General features: G+C 36.4%; 1 protein-coding gene across 3 annotated transcripts in view; it reads left to right on the forward strand.

The window, feature by feature from the left end:
* The window catches only part of NBEA (neurobeachin), a 954,039-nt gene that overhangs the window by 367,735 nt on the left and 571,220 nt on the right, over positions 1 to 15,084 (forward strand). For all 3 annotated transcript variants that reach the window (XM_080658500.1, XM_080658501.1, XM_080658502.1), the window contains one exon: positions 9,492 to 9,930. In XM_080658500.1, the coding sequence (XP_080514626.1) occupies positions 9,492 to 9,930 (439 nt within the window). The remainder of the gene's footprint in view (positions 1 to 9,491; positions 9,931 to 15,084) is intronic.

Here is a 15,084-nt window from a genome sequence, read left to right on the forward strand (position 1 = left end):
GAGGGACTGAGAGGTTGGCAGTTCCCACCAGCTCCCGAGCCCCACCCCCCACTGCCACCCACCCCCAGTTCCCCAGCGGGCAATCAGAGCTTGCCAGCACGGGGGAGGACTGAGAGGTTGGCCCTTCAGCCCGCTTGCCAGCCCTGCCCCCCACTGCCACTGGTTGCCCTCTGTGTGTGGGGCGACCGGCTAGGCAGGGCCTTGGCCTGGCGCCGCCCATGTCTACCACCACCTACCGCCGGTTCCCCATTCCCCATTGGGTCATCGGAGCCTGCTGGTGGGGGAAAGGGACCGAGAGGTTGGCCAGCAGGCCCTGATCACCTGATTGGGGCCTGTGAGCTGGGGACACCTCCTGTGTTGAGGGTCTGCCCCCTGGTAGTCAGTACATGTCAGAGTGACCAGTCATTCCCCCATTCGGTCGATTTGCATATTATCCTTTTATTATATAGGACTAGAGGCTTGGGGGGGTGTCCCTCAGCCCAGCCTGCACCTTCTCTAATCTGGGACCCATTGGGGGATGTCCACCCGGCAGTTGGACATCCTCTTGCAATCCGGGACCGCTGGCTACTAACCGCTCACCTGCCTGCCTGATCGCCCCTAACCACTCTGCCTGCCAGCCTGATCACCCCTAACATCCTCTGCCTGCCTGCCTGATCAGCCCTAACTGCCTCTGCCTGCCTGCCTGATCGCCCTAACTCCTCTCCCCTGCCGGCCTGATCCCCCTAACTGCTCTCCCCTGCTGGCCTGATCACCCTAACTGCTCTCCCCTGCCAGCCTGATCACCCTTAACTGCCTCTGCCTCAGCCCTGCCACCATGGCTTTGTCCAGAAGGATGTTAGGAAGTCGTCTGGAAGATGTCCGGTCTAATTAGCATATTATCCTTTTATTAGTATAGATGATTATGGTAATGATGATGGTAGTGATGATAACAGTAAAATCCATAATGACAGCAACAGGTACAAAACTTCTAAATTAAATATTACTTTATGGTAGATACTATTCATTAATTATGTTCTTTAATCATCACAACTATGTATGTACTGTTATTATGCTCATTTTACAGGAAAACAATGAGGCTGAGAAAAGTTAAATGGCTCATCCTGAATCACAAATCATGAATATCTTGATTGGAAGTAAAACCATCTTAATTTCAAAGCCTAAGTTCTTAATCATATATGGGGGTGGGCAAAAGCAGGTTTACAGTGTGAGCATGCAATTCACAGTTTATTCCTATATTGTTCTTTATTATTTACTAGAGGCCCAGTGCATGAATTCGTGCATGGGTGGGTCTGGCTGGCCCACCTTGATCAGGGTTGAGGGGTTCAACTGAGGGTGGGGCCAGCCAGGGGGCAGGGCCTGGAGAAGGCCCACTGAGCTGGAGCTGAGCATGGGCCCCAGGCTTCCCAGGGAGGATGGCCTCAGCAAGGAAACAGAAACCACCAGAAGGCTCTGCACACAGGCCCTGAGCTCCCTTTGGCCAGATGGACTCAGAGCTGGTGTCTCTGTGTGTACAATAGACACAGCCTGCACTTGCCTTTTGTCTGTTGGTCAAATCCATTGCATCGAAAAACTGTTCCCCTTCTTCTTCTCTTTGGGCCCTTACAACAAATACAGGCCAATTGGAAGACTCGGTCCCCAGTGGCAGAGCCAGGCCCCACAGTCACCGGGAATTTAGCCTAAGACAACTGGGTAGCAATCTCCACGAAACAGAACACACTGTTTTAGAGTCTTAATTCTCCCCTAAAATGTGCCCAGCTGCTCCTCTTTAGCCGGGATAGACTGAACTAAGGAACCAAAGACCGAGTTTCCTTTGAGGTGGGATCCACCGGGAGGCAGCTGGAGGCAAGGCCCCTCACAGGCAGCTGCCTTCCCCCCAAGCTCAGTGTGCTTTGAACTGGTCCATTTCTGGCGGTGCAGGGTCCTGGGCTGCTTGTCGGGTGTCAGGTCCACAGGATTTCTCTCCGCCACCTTCCTGGCTTCCCGAGCAGTACCCTCCAGCCCAGCACGCCCAGTGGCTATTGCTAGAGCTGAGACTTGGAGAGTGAAAGAGCTGACCTGCACCAAGAGGGACCTGCAGGTGGCCACATCAGGCCTCCCATCCTGCTTCTCAGTCTTGCTCACGTGTATCTAGCCAAAGCCTGCTGTCTGAGACTGGCACCATGTGGGGAGGGTTACAGCAGGGAGAGGGGCACCCTGACCTGCTAGCCTTGGTGACAATTATCTCGGTGCCCAGCTGATTGAATTCGTCCCACAGAGCCTTCATCTCAAGCTACACACACACACTGGCCACCTTTGCATTCTTCTTTACCAGCACCTTGGCGGCGGCTGCACAACTGGCCCCGGGGCCCCCCAGGCTCAGCAGCAGCGCTGGTGGCAGCCCCTGTGGCTGGCGCGTGATAGCAACCGGTTGTTCTGGTTGTTCCGCCGTAATGATCACTGGGCTTTTATTATATAGATTGTTTATTTGTATTACAACTGTAAACCTACTTCTGCCCACCCCAATATAAAATACAATGTGTGGTTTATCTAATTGATATTAACAATGTTATACCACATTTGGTTGTTTCTATTTCTCTGCAACTCAAGAAAAGTTTTATACATCTATGTTGGCATTTTATTATTAGTGTTATTGGCTGCCTCCATTACATTAAAGAAATGTATGATTTTTTTTTCTTTGAGAAGATAAAAAGTACAAATAAGCTAAGGCAAGGGAAGAGCAAAACATGTTTATGTGAATATTTAATCCTCACCAGAGGATATTTTTCCATTGATTTTTAAAAATTTTTATTTGTTTATTTTTAGAGGGAGTGGAAGGGAGGGGGGAAGACAGAAACATCAACGTGAGAGAGACACATCGATTGGTTGTCTCCCACATGAGCCGCAACCGAGGTACATGCCCTTGACCAGAATTGAACCTGGGACCCTTCAGTCCACAGGCCGACGCTCTTATCTACTGAGACAAACTGTCTAGGGCTATGTGAATATTTTATAATTCCTATTTGACAGAAATGTACAAATTGGAACTGTCCTTAAATTTGGAGCTGAAACATCATTTAGAGGCAGGACTTGTGAAAGAGTAGAGTAAGAACCTCCAAAAAACTACTCCTCCATAAAAGCAATGAGAACATTGGCAAAAATTGTCACAATCCCTTTTTAGTTCTCTGGAAAGTAATCAGAAGTTTGAAACAATCCAAAGATTGTTAAATCAAGGAAAACTGCAGGTTTTTTTAATGAGAATAGCAAGCTTTGTGGAGACTTAACTTGCCCTCTTGCCATCCAGCTCTGCATTAACCTTGAAAACCAGCAGCCAGTCAACCATGGCAATGGTGAAAACCAGCAGCCTAGTAGCTATGGGAAGGAGGCCAACTAGGTTTACAGGTTTTAGAAAGTCTCATTTTGGGGCATTGTTTGGCAGCTCCCTTTGGTAAAGCTCCATTATTATTTTATCTGATCCATGCTTGCTTGGTGAGTAAAGCCTATTTCTAAGGTATTTGTCAAAATAATTATCAGAAACTTTTTTTTTTTTCATAACATTGCAACTGCCTGAGGTTGCATTACTAGCCATGACAAACAAGAGCCTTACCAAAAAACTTAAAAGGAAGATCTGAAAATAAGATGTTCACATTCCTGAGGCTTTACTCAGAGGTCCAGGAAAGACCTGAGAAGGGCCTAAAATCATATACCTCTGAATAATCTTTAGGCCCTGTGCAAGCAGGAAGTAAAGGACAAGGGAGAGTTGTAAACATGGTAAGTGTTGAAAGTATGCTCCAATATACACATAAGATCTCTGGCATTGAGTACAAGTCTTACTGGTTCAAGACACTGAAGGCAATCTCTGTCCAGTTATTAGCTGATGACTTGGCTGAGTGAAGGCTTCAGTGGCTGCAGGTGCCAAAGAATATAAATTTTACAGAATTAGTTCAGGAGAGTCAATAAACAAACAGAGACACAATGAACCCCATCAGAGGGGGTCTAATTTCCAGGATTGGCACATCATATGTTTTAAATGTATAATTTTCAACAAAAAATTATGAAATATGCAAAGAAAAAGGCTAACACACAGGGCGAAAAAAAGAGCAGTCGATAGAAAGTGCCCCTGAGGACAACCTGATGTTGGACTTTAGACAGTTACTTTAAACCAGCTATTATACATATGCTCAAGTAATTAAAGGAAATATTTTCTGAAGAATTAAAAATATGAGTATGATGTGTCTAACCAAAGAGAATATCAATAAAGAAATATTATAGAAAAGAACCAAGTAGAAATTTAGGAGTTGAAAATTTAATAACTAAAATGTAAAATTCACTAGAGGGTATCCACAGAAGGTTCGACTTGGCAGAAGAAAGAATCATACTTTAAGAAAGGTCCATTGCAATTATCATACTCTGAGGTACAGAATGAAAAAAAAAAGAATGAAGAAAAGTGAAGAGAGCCACAGAGACCTGTGAGATACCATCAAGTGAAGCAACATACACATATGGGAGTTAGAGAAGAGAGGAGAGAAAGAGAAAGGGAAGAAATAATATTTGATGAAATACTGTCCTGAAAAGGTCTTAATTTGATGAAAGTGATTACTAGCAATCCAAGGAGCTCAATGCTCTCCATTGAACTCAAAACTCCCAAACAGATTTACACATCATAGTCAAATCATGGAAGTATCTTTCTGCCTCTTAATGGTTTCTTTTAAATAATAATTTGTCTATTTTGGATATTTTTTTGGTAGTAATGTTGAGTTCCTGAAGTATTTTTTATACACTTAGCAAACAAAAAATTTGAATCATATGTATATGTGCATATGTATATATGTGTGTCACACACACACACACATATATATACATATATATATATATATATATATATATATATATATATATACACACACATATATATATCTCCTATATAATAAAAGCCTAATATGCAAATAGCCGAACGGCAGAACTTCCGGCAGAACGACTGGTCACTATGACGTGCACTGACTACCAGGGGGCAGATGCTCAAAGCTGGAGCTGCCCTCAGCCTGCAGGCCCCTGGCCAGCCAAGGCGGGTGCCAGTGGGGACCCCTGATCACCCCGCCAGTCACCCTGCAGAAGGAGGTGAGTGGCGGCAGCAGTGGGGGGCAGGGCTGGTGAGTGGTTGGCCAAGGCGGGTGCCAGTGGGGGCCCCCCCGATCATCCCGCCAGTCACCCCACAGAGGGAAGCGACTGGTGGTGGGGGGTGGGGCCTGCGAGTGGGTGGTGCCAGGCTGACCAAGGCGGGTGTGAGTGGGAGGCCCCGATCACTCTGCCAGTCGCCCCACAGATGGGCCCTGATTGCCGGCCAGGCCTAGGGACCCTACCCGTGCATGATTTTGTGCACTGGGCATGTAGTATATATATAATTGCAACTAATTACTCAGTGCTTATTGCATTCTTTTGTTATATAAAATGAACTCTAATGATTTTTAAAATTTTATCTATGTTTTTTCTTTGGAATTCTGGTTAATTTTTATGTAACTTGGAATTTTTTGGATTTAATATAAACAAAATATATATGTTTGTTATATACAGATATTAATGTTTTATTTTAAATCACTCTAATGTGATTTAGTTTCTTTAGTATTACTATTTGAAGATGAAATAATTAATCTTAACATAATATTTAGTGTAAAAGTAACAAGGAGCTGAATGTTTCTTTTCATGTTATTTCTTATTGAGTTTGGAAAATACCAATATGAATAACTTAATAGGTCAGACATATTGAAACACTTTATAAGTCACTGTAAAACAAGATTTTTGGAGGAAGGAATGTTATAAATGTGATCTCTATGTAGAAATCATGTTATTTGCTAGACTTAATCCCATAATTTTCTCAAAGTTTATTAGATGAACTCAATTAGACTCAATGAAACACAGTAAAAAAGAAGAGACATCTGGCTTCCAACTGCCTGTTTCCTAGGAGGTTAAGATCACTTAGGCTAGTAATGTTTCTGCGTTATTGTTATACTAGAAGCCTGGTGCATGAATTCGTGCATGTGTGGGGTCCCTCGGCCTGGCCAGCGATGGGGCCGATTGGGGCCATCTCACCCAGTTCTGATTGGGGCCGATGGGGGCTGGCCAGCTGGGGAGGGACTGCAGGAGGTTGGCCAGCCAGGGAGAGGCTGTGGGAGGGCTCCAGGGCGTGTCTGGCCCTTTTGTCCAGTCCTGGTTGGCCGACCCAGCAGCAAGCTAACCTACTAGTTGGAGCATCTTCCCCCTGGTGGTCAGTGCACATCATAATGACTGGTCGAGCAGTCAACCAAAAGTTTGACCAATCAGTTGGACACTTAGCATATTACGCTTTTATTATATAGGATAAACTGATGAGAGTGTTACAATAAAACATGTAAGTTATCTAAGCTGATGTTTATGATATCAACTAAGAGCATGTTCTGTAAAAGATGTTAATACATAATGGGAAATTAATATTTTAACTATGATTTATTTTTTAAAAAGAATTACTATTATAAAAATTTCCATTGGTGTTAATTTTTTTTTCTATGTAACATGATCACAGGGTATGCTTTACAAAACATATTTATTTGAATAGAATTTTTGTTGAAATATTAAATTTACTACTTGCTTCATTTTTGAAATATTTTTTTCACCAGTTACAGTAAAAATAAAACTAAGGTTTTTATTACCATGTAAATATTTTATTTTTTTTAAACGTATTGTTATTGGGTGTGTTTTTTTAGAGAGAGAGGAAGGGAAAAGGAGAGAGAGATAGAAACACCCCTGAGAGAGAACATTAATTGGCTACCTCCTGCATGCCACTCATCAGGGATCAAACCCACAACCCAGGCATGTGCCCAGACCAGCAATCAAACCAGCAACCTCTTGGTGCATAGATCAGCACTCAAACACTGAGCCACACCGGCTAGGCTGTGTAAATATTTTGATGATTCATTTGAAAGTTTAATGTTCATTTTGATAAACTTTTCATTGTTGTTGTTTTTTGTTTTTGAGTATTAAGTATCTAGTTAATGAGTTATAGATTTTTTTAAAATGTGTTTTTATTGATTTTTAGCTAGAGAGGAAAGGAAAGGGAGAAAGATAGAAACATCCATGAGAGTGAAACATCGATTGGGTGCCTCCTGCATGCCGCCTACTGGGGATCGAGCTAGCAACCCTGGCATGTGCCTGACCTGGAATTGAACCGGTGACCTCTTGTTGCATGGGACAATACTCAATCCACTGAGCCACACTGGCCAAGTATGAGTTATGGATTTTAATTGTCCATTGAGAGTCACTTGAATAGAAAAGCAAACAATTATATTTGATAGATAAATATTTTATATGGCCCCTCTAGACACCAAATTAAAATTTTTATTTCCTTTGATATTTGTTTGCTAGCAAAATGTTTATACTTCATATTAATAAAACTTGAAACATTTACAATTTTCCCATACCTCTTGATGTAAAACACACCTTAAGTAAAGATATTGAGATATCACGTTAGGGTAAATGTAGGCCAAATCTATAAGTTGGTTAAATTCAGGCGAAGTGGTAGACTTGATTATACACCTTTTGATAATTAAACTCTGCAGGAAAAGTTGGCCCATTCTAGTAACTATGATACTGATCTTTTCTTGATGTTAGTGTTCTTATTTTGTTTCTGTATTTACATTCTCAGTCCTATTGTCACAGAAATATTAATATTATTACTTAGTTCTTTTTGTTTTCTTTCCAAAATATATTATCTGTAGGTGCACATGTACTAGATAAATTGAGTAGTATCACTGATAGTGGAAAAACTGCCTTCAACATCTTCTCATTTTGTATCTCTAAGGTTATTGTGAAACTTCCCAAGTTTTGATTAGCACCTCAGTTTAAATGTTCCCAAAATATATGTCTATACTTATCTTGACCTGCAGATATAAATATCCCAGAGATTATGAAGACTTAATTGATTCAAAATCTAATTCATTATTTTTCTAACAAATACACTCCTCCATTGCTTACTTCCTCAATTAGTGGCAGAGCACTGTGCTTCTTTTTCATTAAGCTAGATATTCCATAAACATCTCCATTCTTTCCCTTCCTGTTTATTCCTAATGGTATTCTGTCTTAATCTTCTTTTGCAAGGTTTTATAAAAAAAATCCAAACTGTTACCTTTATCTCTTAACTTTTTCTTTCTGTAGTGCTTTGCCAGTAGTACTACTGAAATCATTTGTCTTCTCAAAACTTTTGTGAAGTTATTTTAATTCTTAGTCTTGGGATCATCAAAGAATAGATTTACCCTGTTTTTCATATTGGTCACCCACTTTTTAAATATTAGTATCATGTTAACACTAATTAATATTTTATTTCAATTTTAAAATCAAACAAACATGCAAAACTAAAGCCTACTTAATAAAATTTAGGAAGAGCATAATATAACACTGAACTGTGAGAGATGATTGTTTTAATGAATTTAACTAAATATTATATATTAGGAATATTGAATAATATGAAGACATTATTTCTAACTAGCTAACATTTACTAAGAATCTAAGGAGTAATTGCAAATAATTTTCATGCAGTATCTTATTTTCTTCTTTATCATGACTTTATAAAATTAAGATCTGTTATTATCTCCATCATATTCTAGATTAGATAAACTTTTTAAGGTCATCATTTACAATTTTATAACTATTTGTGTGTGTGTGTTGGCTATGGTTTCATTTTTTTTATCTTGTTGAAAGTGTTACATAAGTCTATTATATGGAGAAGTTTATTATATTAACATTTGTATAATGAGATTTAATATGAATTTAATAGTTTAAAGGTATTTTTCTTTTTATCCATTTTAATTGGTAATGTTATATGTGTATCTCATACCTATATTTTTCTAATTAAGTTTTCATAAATTTAAGTTTATATTTATTCACAAAAAATAAGTACTCTAAAATAATTATTCTTGAAGAAAGGCACATGTAGGCTAAATCCTTGAAGAGCATTATTTTCTGATTAAACTATTATTTTGAACTAATCGTCTGACATGATTTTTGCAATTAACTCTTTTGAATTTTATGTATTATGTTCTTGGAACTTTAAAATATCTTCAACCAGTTTAAATGTTTTAGTTAGACATTGATTATTGAAGTACCATAAAAGTTATAAAAATGACATTTTAAGGACAATATTAGAGAAGTATAAAAAATCTCTTCAGTATTTTTTGCTAACAATAAAATGATAAAAGGGGAACTTCATATAATAATTATTTATGAGCTGTTATGAAAAATTGTATGGGAACTTTGTTCCCTATTCTTAAAGACATCTGTTTTGAAATGCCAAATGATTTATAATAGAAACAGGGTTCTGTTGATGATTACTAAACAAATATAACTATATATGGATATGTTTTAACCCAGCTGTCCTGCACATCCAGATAGCAGACTTTTTGTTTATTACAGGTTTTATTTTCTCTATTATGTGAAGCTATTTTATTAATATTACTGTTTTTTATTGAAAGCATTTCCTTTCATTACAGAAACACCTGCTGCATTTCCAGACACTATAAAGGAAAAAGAAACACCAACCCCTGGTGAAGATATTCAGTTAGAAGGTTCCATTCCTCATACAGATTCAGGAATTGGAGAGGAGCATGTGGTTAGCATCTTGAATGGGGCAGAATTAGAGCCTAGTGCAGGCCCTGATGCCATGAGTGAACTGTTATCCACTTTGTCCTCTGAAGTGAAAAAATCACAAGAAAGCTTAACTGAGAATCCTAGTGAAATTTTGAAGCCTGCACCATCCATATCTAGCATTAGTCAAACCAAAGGCATTAATGTCAAGGAAATATTGAAAAGCCTCGTGGCTGCTCCAGTTGAAATTGCAGAATGTGGCCCTGATCCTATTCCATATCCAGATCCAGCATTGAAAAGAGAAGCGCAAGCTATTCTTCCTATGCAGTTTCATTCCTTTGACAGGTAGGTACTAAACTAATTACTTACAGTGTTGTACACATGGAAGGAAAATTTGATTCTGTTAATTTAAAAATATTAGGAGGTCTTGAAAACATTAGATTTATTAATATAGATCCTTACTACAAATAATATCTAAGTGACAGACCAACTTGATTGATCTCAGTATGGCATTTTAATAACATATCTCTAAAAAAGGGATTTCAATATGATATGGAGGATATCACATTGAATTAGAAATAGAGAAACTCAGATTCTGATCATAATCAACCATCAAGTGACTACACTACACTGGGGAAGTCATTTTATCTTTTTGGACTTAATTTGTTAATGGATATAAATGGGAAAGGCCAGATTTTTTTCAAGGTCTACTCTGGCTCTAAAATTTCATTACGTTATTAATGAAAACTATAATAATTGTTGGGTATTAAGCAGCCTGCCTTAAGTAATAAATAATTTGAGTTTTAAATGCAGATATATGGAAAAAATTAAATGTGTGATCATCTTCCTCTTGGAATTTACATTATCCATGCAAAAGCCATATTTTGAAGCAAGTATTAGAAAGTATTGCTGAAAGACATTTGAAAGTAAATATTGCTGAAAGGTATTTTAGGGTTCTAAACGATTTATAACATGGCCCCATTTATCTGTTTGTATTCAGATATTAATTGTACAAGGAACTTTTAGTTGAGAACCAAGAATTTTGTTTTCTGTTCCATTATACTTGCCACAGAAGAATAAAATATTTTAGAACCAAAGAACGTGTGCATATAATACATTCTACTATTTAAAAAATGTGCAGCATTAGAAAATTACTTTAGGATAGTCATTAATTCTAACAATATTACTTAACTTTGATACTGGGATTGATACATATTCCAAATTATGCTTACATACTTTTTTTTAACCTTCTGAATGTTCAAAACACATTTTCCTACCAAAAAAAAAATGTATGTGTGTGAAGTGATTGACAAGCAACTCTTTTTTATAAAGAACCAAGTTAGGAAATAAAATGTTTCTTAACCTGTAATGTCAAAATAAATATATAGTCAAAATATATTATCTAAAATAGTCAAACTGCCTTGTATAAATTAGAGACAGTAATTTTTTTGGTGTTTAAGGGTGAGGAGTATCTTTTTTTTATATAGGAATATAATTTAAACTTTGCCCTTACACATTTAAACCAGTGTTCTACAGATTATTTTTGAATATCTATTGTGAAAACATAAATGGCACTGGTCATTATGTTAGTATATAAAGATGAATTAAATCTTTTGTCTATTATGTACTTAGAGGAGATAAAATGCTTGCAAATAATTTTGAACAAAGGAGATAAAAATGTTTGCAAATAATTTTCATATAAGATAAAATGTGTTGTCAAAAATAAAAAAATAAAAATAAGAGAGGTCTATAAACATAGAAAGATATTTCTTTTAAAAATAGTTTGCTAATATTTGGATGTTCATTCATGTGGTTTCTTGAATGTTCCTATGCCATTTCATATTGATGTCCTCTATCTCACCTAATTGGTTTATGGTCCCAGGATGTCTGGGTATATGTTTTTTTATGAGTGCATATAAATATGCATGTAAGTATGTTTAATTATATAGTTCTATAAATAAATGTTACGACACCTTAAGGTAATGAAAGTTTGTGTTCCATTTAATTTTAACTTACATATTTAAATTTTGTTAAAATACAAAACAATAAACACAGAGAATTATGGTAATTTGCATAAGAGAATCTAGTGAAATAAAGAGTAAGTAACACATTTTTGTGTAAGTTTGGATTATTGCTAGAATGGGTTTTTTCCCCCAATAAATCTTAACAAAGCAATCACCTGAGTGCCAATATTCTTAGCTACTCAAAATTTATTATATTTTGAGAATATTGCTTTTAAAAAATAGAACACTTTGATTTGTTCTTGGTAGCTTTTGTGTAAAATGCAATGGGAGGGTAATCATAATTCTAAGTAGAAATAAAATTGAGGTGCACAAAGCATATTTTTAATTCTTTTTAGGAAAAGGGTCTCCAGTGTAGTTAATATATGCAATAGTTCAAGTACTATCAAATGTAAATGATGAGGTGATATTGATGAAAGGAGGGATTGAGGTCTCAGGGGGCGAGATGAAGGATTGAACAGAAGCGGCCTCGCACTGCCTGTAACTCAAGTCTGTCGTCTTCACTGCTCAAAGCCATAATGGGAGGTGGCAGTCTGAAATGAGTTGCCACGGCAAAGAGTATTATTTTTGAAATGCTTTCACACAAATCACTAGGCCCTGCATACAACTTAGTTTCATGCTTTAATGTCATCAGGAGGCACAAATTGGTGTGTCTAATTGTTTGCCACCTGCCAGGCAAAATGAGCTGCCAGCCAGCCAGAAGGGTTTGATTGTCTGTCAGCCATTCAATAGATTGAGAGTGACAACATCAAAAATTTAACTTCAAACTCTGTAGCTTTGAGCAGCTTTTCAGAGATATCATACCCACAAATACTTCTGGACAACTGCATTTTTCAATTACATTTCCAAAATATAGCTACCATTTATTTGCCTTATCTATCTTAAAGAGCTATAATTACACAATGAAGTATGTAAACACATTTCTGAAACACTAAAGTCTGAAACCCAAGTTATGACATATCTTTTAACATCATATTGAATTTTTGAAAATAAGATCCAAGATGATAGGCTTTCAAAGCAAAGTCCTGATTACTACCACAAAATTAACATGGTCTTATTGTACCAATCATGTATTTATGAAATTATCTTTAGTTTAAAAATAGCTATAAACTCAATTATTCATTTACTTATAACTAAATCATACCTAATAATATTGTAAGGCCCCATGGAAATCACTTAGGATTTTACTATTGTTAGCCAATAACTTACTTGTTCTATTGCAAACATGTATTCTTTGCATTTATTCCAGATTGTAAATTTGGAAATAGCTTCCTGAAACAATGAATGTGATTTGAATAGTGTTAACTTAGGTTGTGCCTAGGGTGTTTCTCACAACTTAGTAGTGGATGGAGCATTGAATAATTCCAATGTTTTGAAGTTTATTTTTTTATTTTTTGAAGTTCATTTTCATTAGGTAAACTGCAATATCAAATTTTAGAAACATTTAGACCTAACTAAAATAACCTTTCATTCTTTTAGTTTTAAATATTTCACCAGATTTTATTATAAAATGCAGAAATATTCTTATCAGCGTATATGAAAGAGCTGTTTCTTTTTCTTTCATTTCCTCCCATCATCATCTGTGCCAAATTTGGGTATGTCTTTGATTACACTGAGTGGCTCTAACAAATATATGTTTATGAATTGTAAACCACCGAAAATGCTAGAGATCCTTTAGTATTGTTGTATAGTGAGAAAAAAACTATATGCAATTTTAAAACTATATCAGCTTTTCTAATGTGCTATTACCATGAAGTAAAGAGAAATATTTATTATGCATATTTTTTAACAGAAGTGCTTAATAATCTCACCATAGAACTCATAAATCAAGTTGTAAAGTTTCCCCAAATTCTGTTTTGATAGATTTCTATGTAGGTCTATACTTTATGAAATATACTAGCTGAGCTATATTTTTTATGAATTAGTAACCTTGTCACTTTTAGGTTGTGGTAATGCTTTTCTCCTAAACCACCAATTAAATTTTACCCTTTTATACTAAAATTTTAATCTTATAGATCCACATGTTTCTAATCTTTTGAGAATTTGTTATATATCTGTGATTTAGCTCAGTCAGTTTTCCTGGGATTTTTGAGATTGCCTTTAGTTTGGACAAAAGACAAAAAAAAAAAAAAAAAAGTCAGAGGGCAATATGCTTCTCCATGGATTTTAATTATTATTATGTTTAGAAAATTGTTTTAACTCTGGTATTTCACAAATAGATTTTGCTGCCTTTCTGTCCAATAAACATTTATCTAACATGATCCCCTAGGATTTTGCAGATCTGCTTATATTCGAATTTCTGAGTTTCAATAAAGTGGTCTCCATTTTGTCCCGTTAAACTTTTCTATACTTGCTTCCAAGTGTTTCATTCTCTGAGAAAGAAAATTTCTAAGATGAAAAACTATATATTTTCTCAATATTATAGTACAAAAAAAAACTATATAGGTAGCCTTCATATTACTAAATCCAAAGTACAAGCTTAGGCTAGGTATTTTTCTCTAATTTTTTAACTTTAAAATTTTTAACATCAGTGCTAATGATGACAATTTAGAGTATAAAATAAATGTTTTATAGATTTAATGGAATTCTCCTACATTTATTTCTTTAAACTTAGAATTAAGTGAGATTATGAAAAATTATAATTTTGCTAGGATTTCAAATTCTGTTCTTGTAGTTTTCTATTTTTTTAACAAATGTGTTGATTATATTATTTAAAGGAATAATAGGTAAATGTAAGCCAAATTTACTAAAAATCTGTCAACCTTTACATTTCATAGTTTCTGTGATATCTAGCCATTGAAAGGCCAGTTATTATGCTCCAAGTGTCCTGGGTAGAGTATTTTTTATTTAAATTTTTTATTATTGAAAGTATTACATATGTCTCCTTTTCCCTCCATTGATCTCTCCCCCCTGTTTCTGCCCCCCAGCACAGGCCCTCACCTCCCTACTGTCTCTGTACATTGGTTATGCTTATATGCACGCATACCAGTCCTTTGGTTGATCTCTTACCCTCCCCTGCCTTCCCTCTGAGGTTTGAAGGTCTGTTCGTTGCATCTGTGTCTCTGGATCTATTTTTGTTTATCAGTTTATGTTGTTCATTATGTTCCACAAGTGAGTGAGATCATTTGGTATTTATCTTTCTCTGACTGGCTTATTTTGCTTAGTATAATGCTCTCCAGGTCCATCATGCTGTTGCAAATGGTAAGAGTTCTTTTTTTTATAGGTGCGTAGTATTCCATTCTTTAGATGTATCAGTTTTTTAATCCACTCATCTGCTGATGGGCACTGAGGCTGTTTCCAAATCTTAGCTACTGTAAATTGTGATGCTATGAACATAGGGGTGCATATATCCTTTCTGATTGGTGTTTCAGTTTCTTGGGATATGTTCCTAAGTGGAATCACTGGGTCAAATGGGAGTTCCATTTTGGATTTTTTTTTTATTTTTTATTTTTTTAAAAATATATTTTATTGATTTTTT

Source organism: Plecotus auritus (genome assembly GCF_963455305.1).
Source record: "Plecotus auritus genome assembly, chromosome: 3".
NCBI classification, from domain to species: Eukaryota; Metazoa; Chordata; class Mammalia; order Chiroptera; family Vespertilionidae; genus Plecotus; species Plecotus auritus.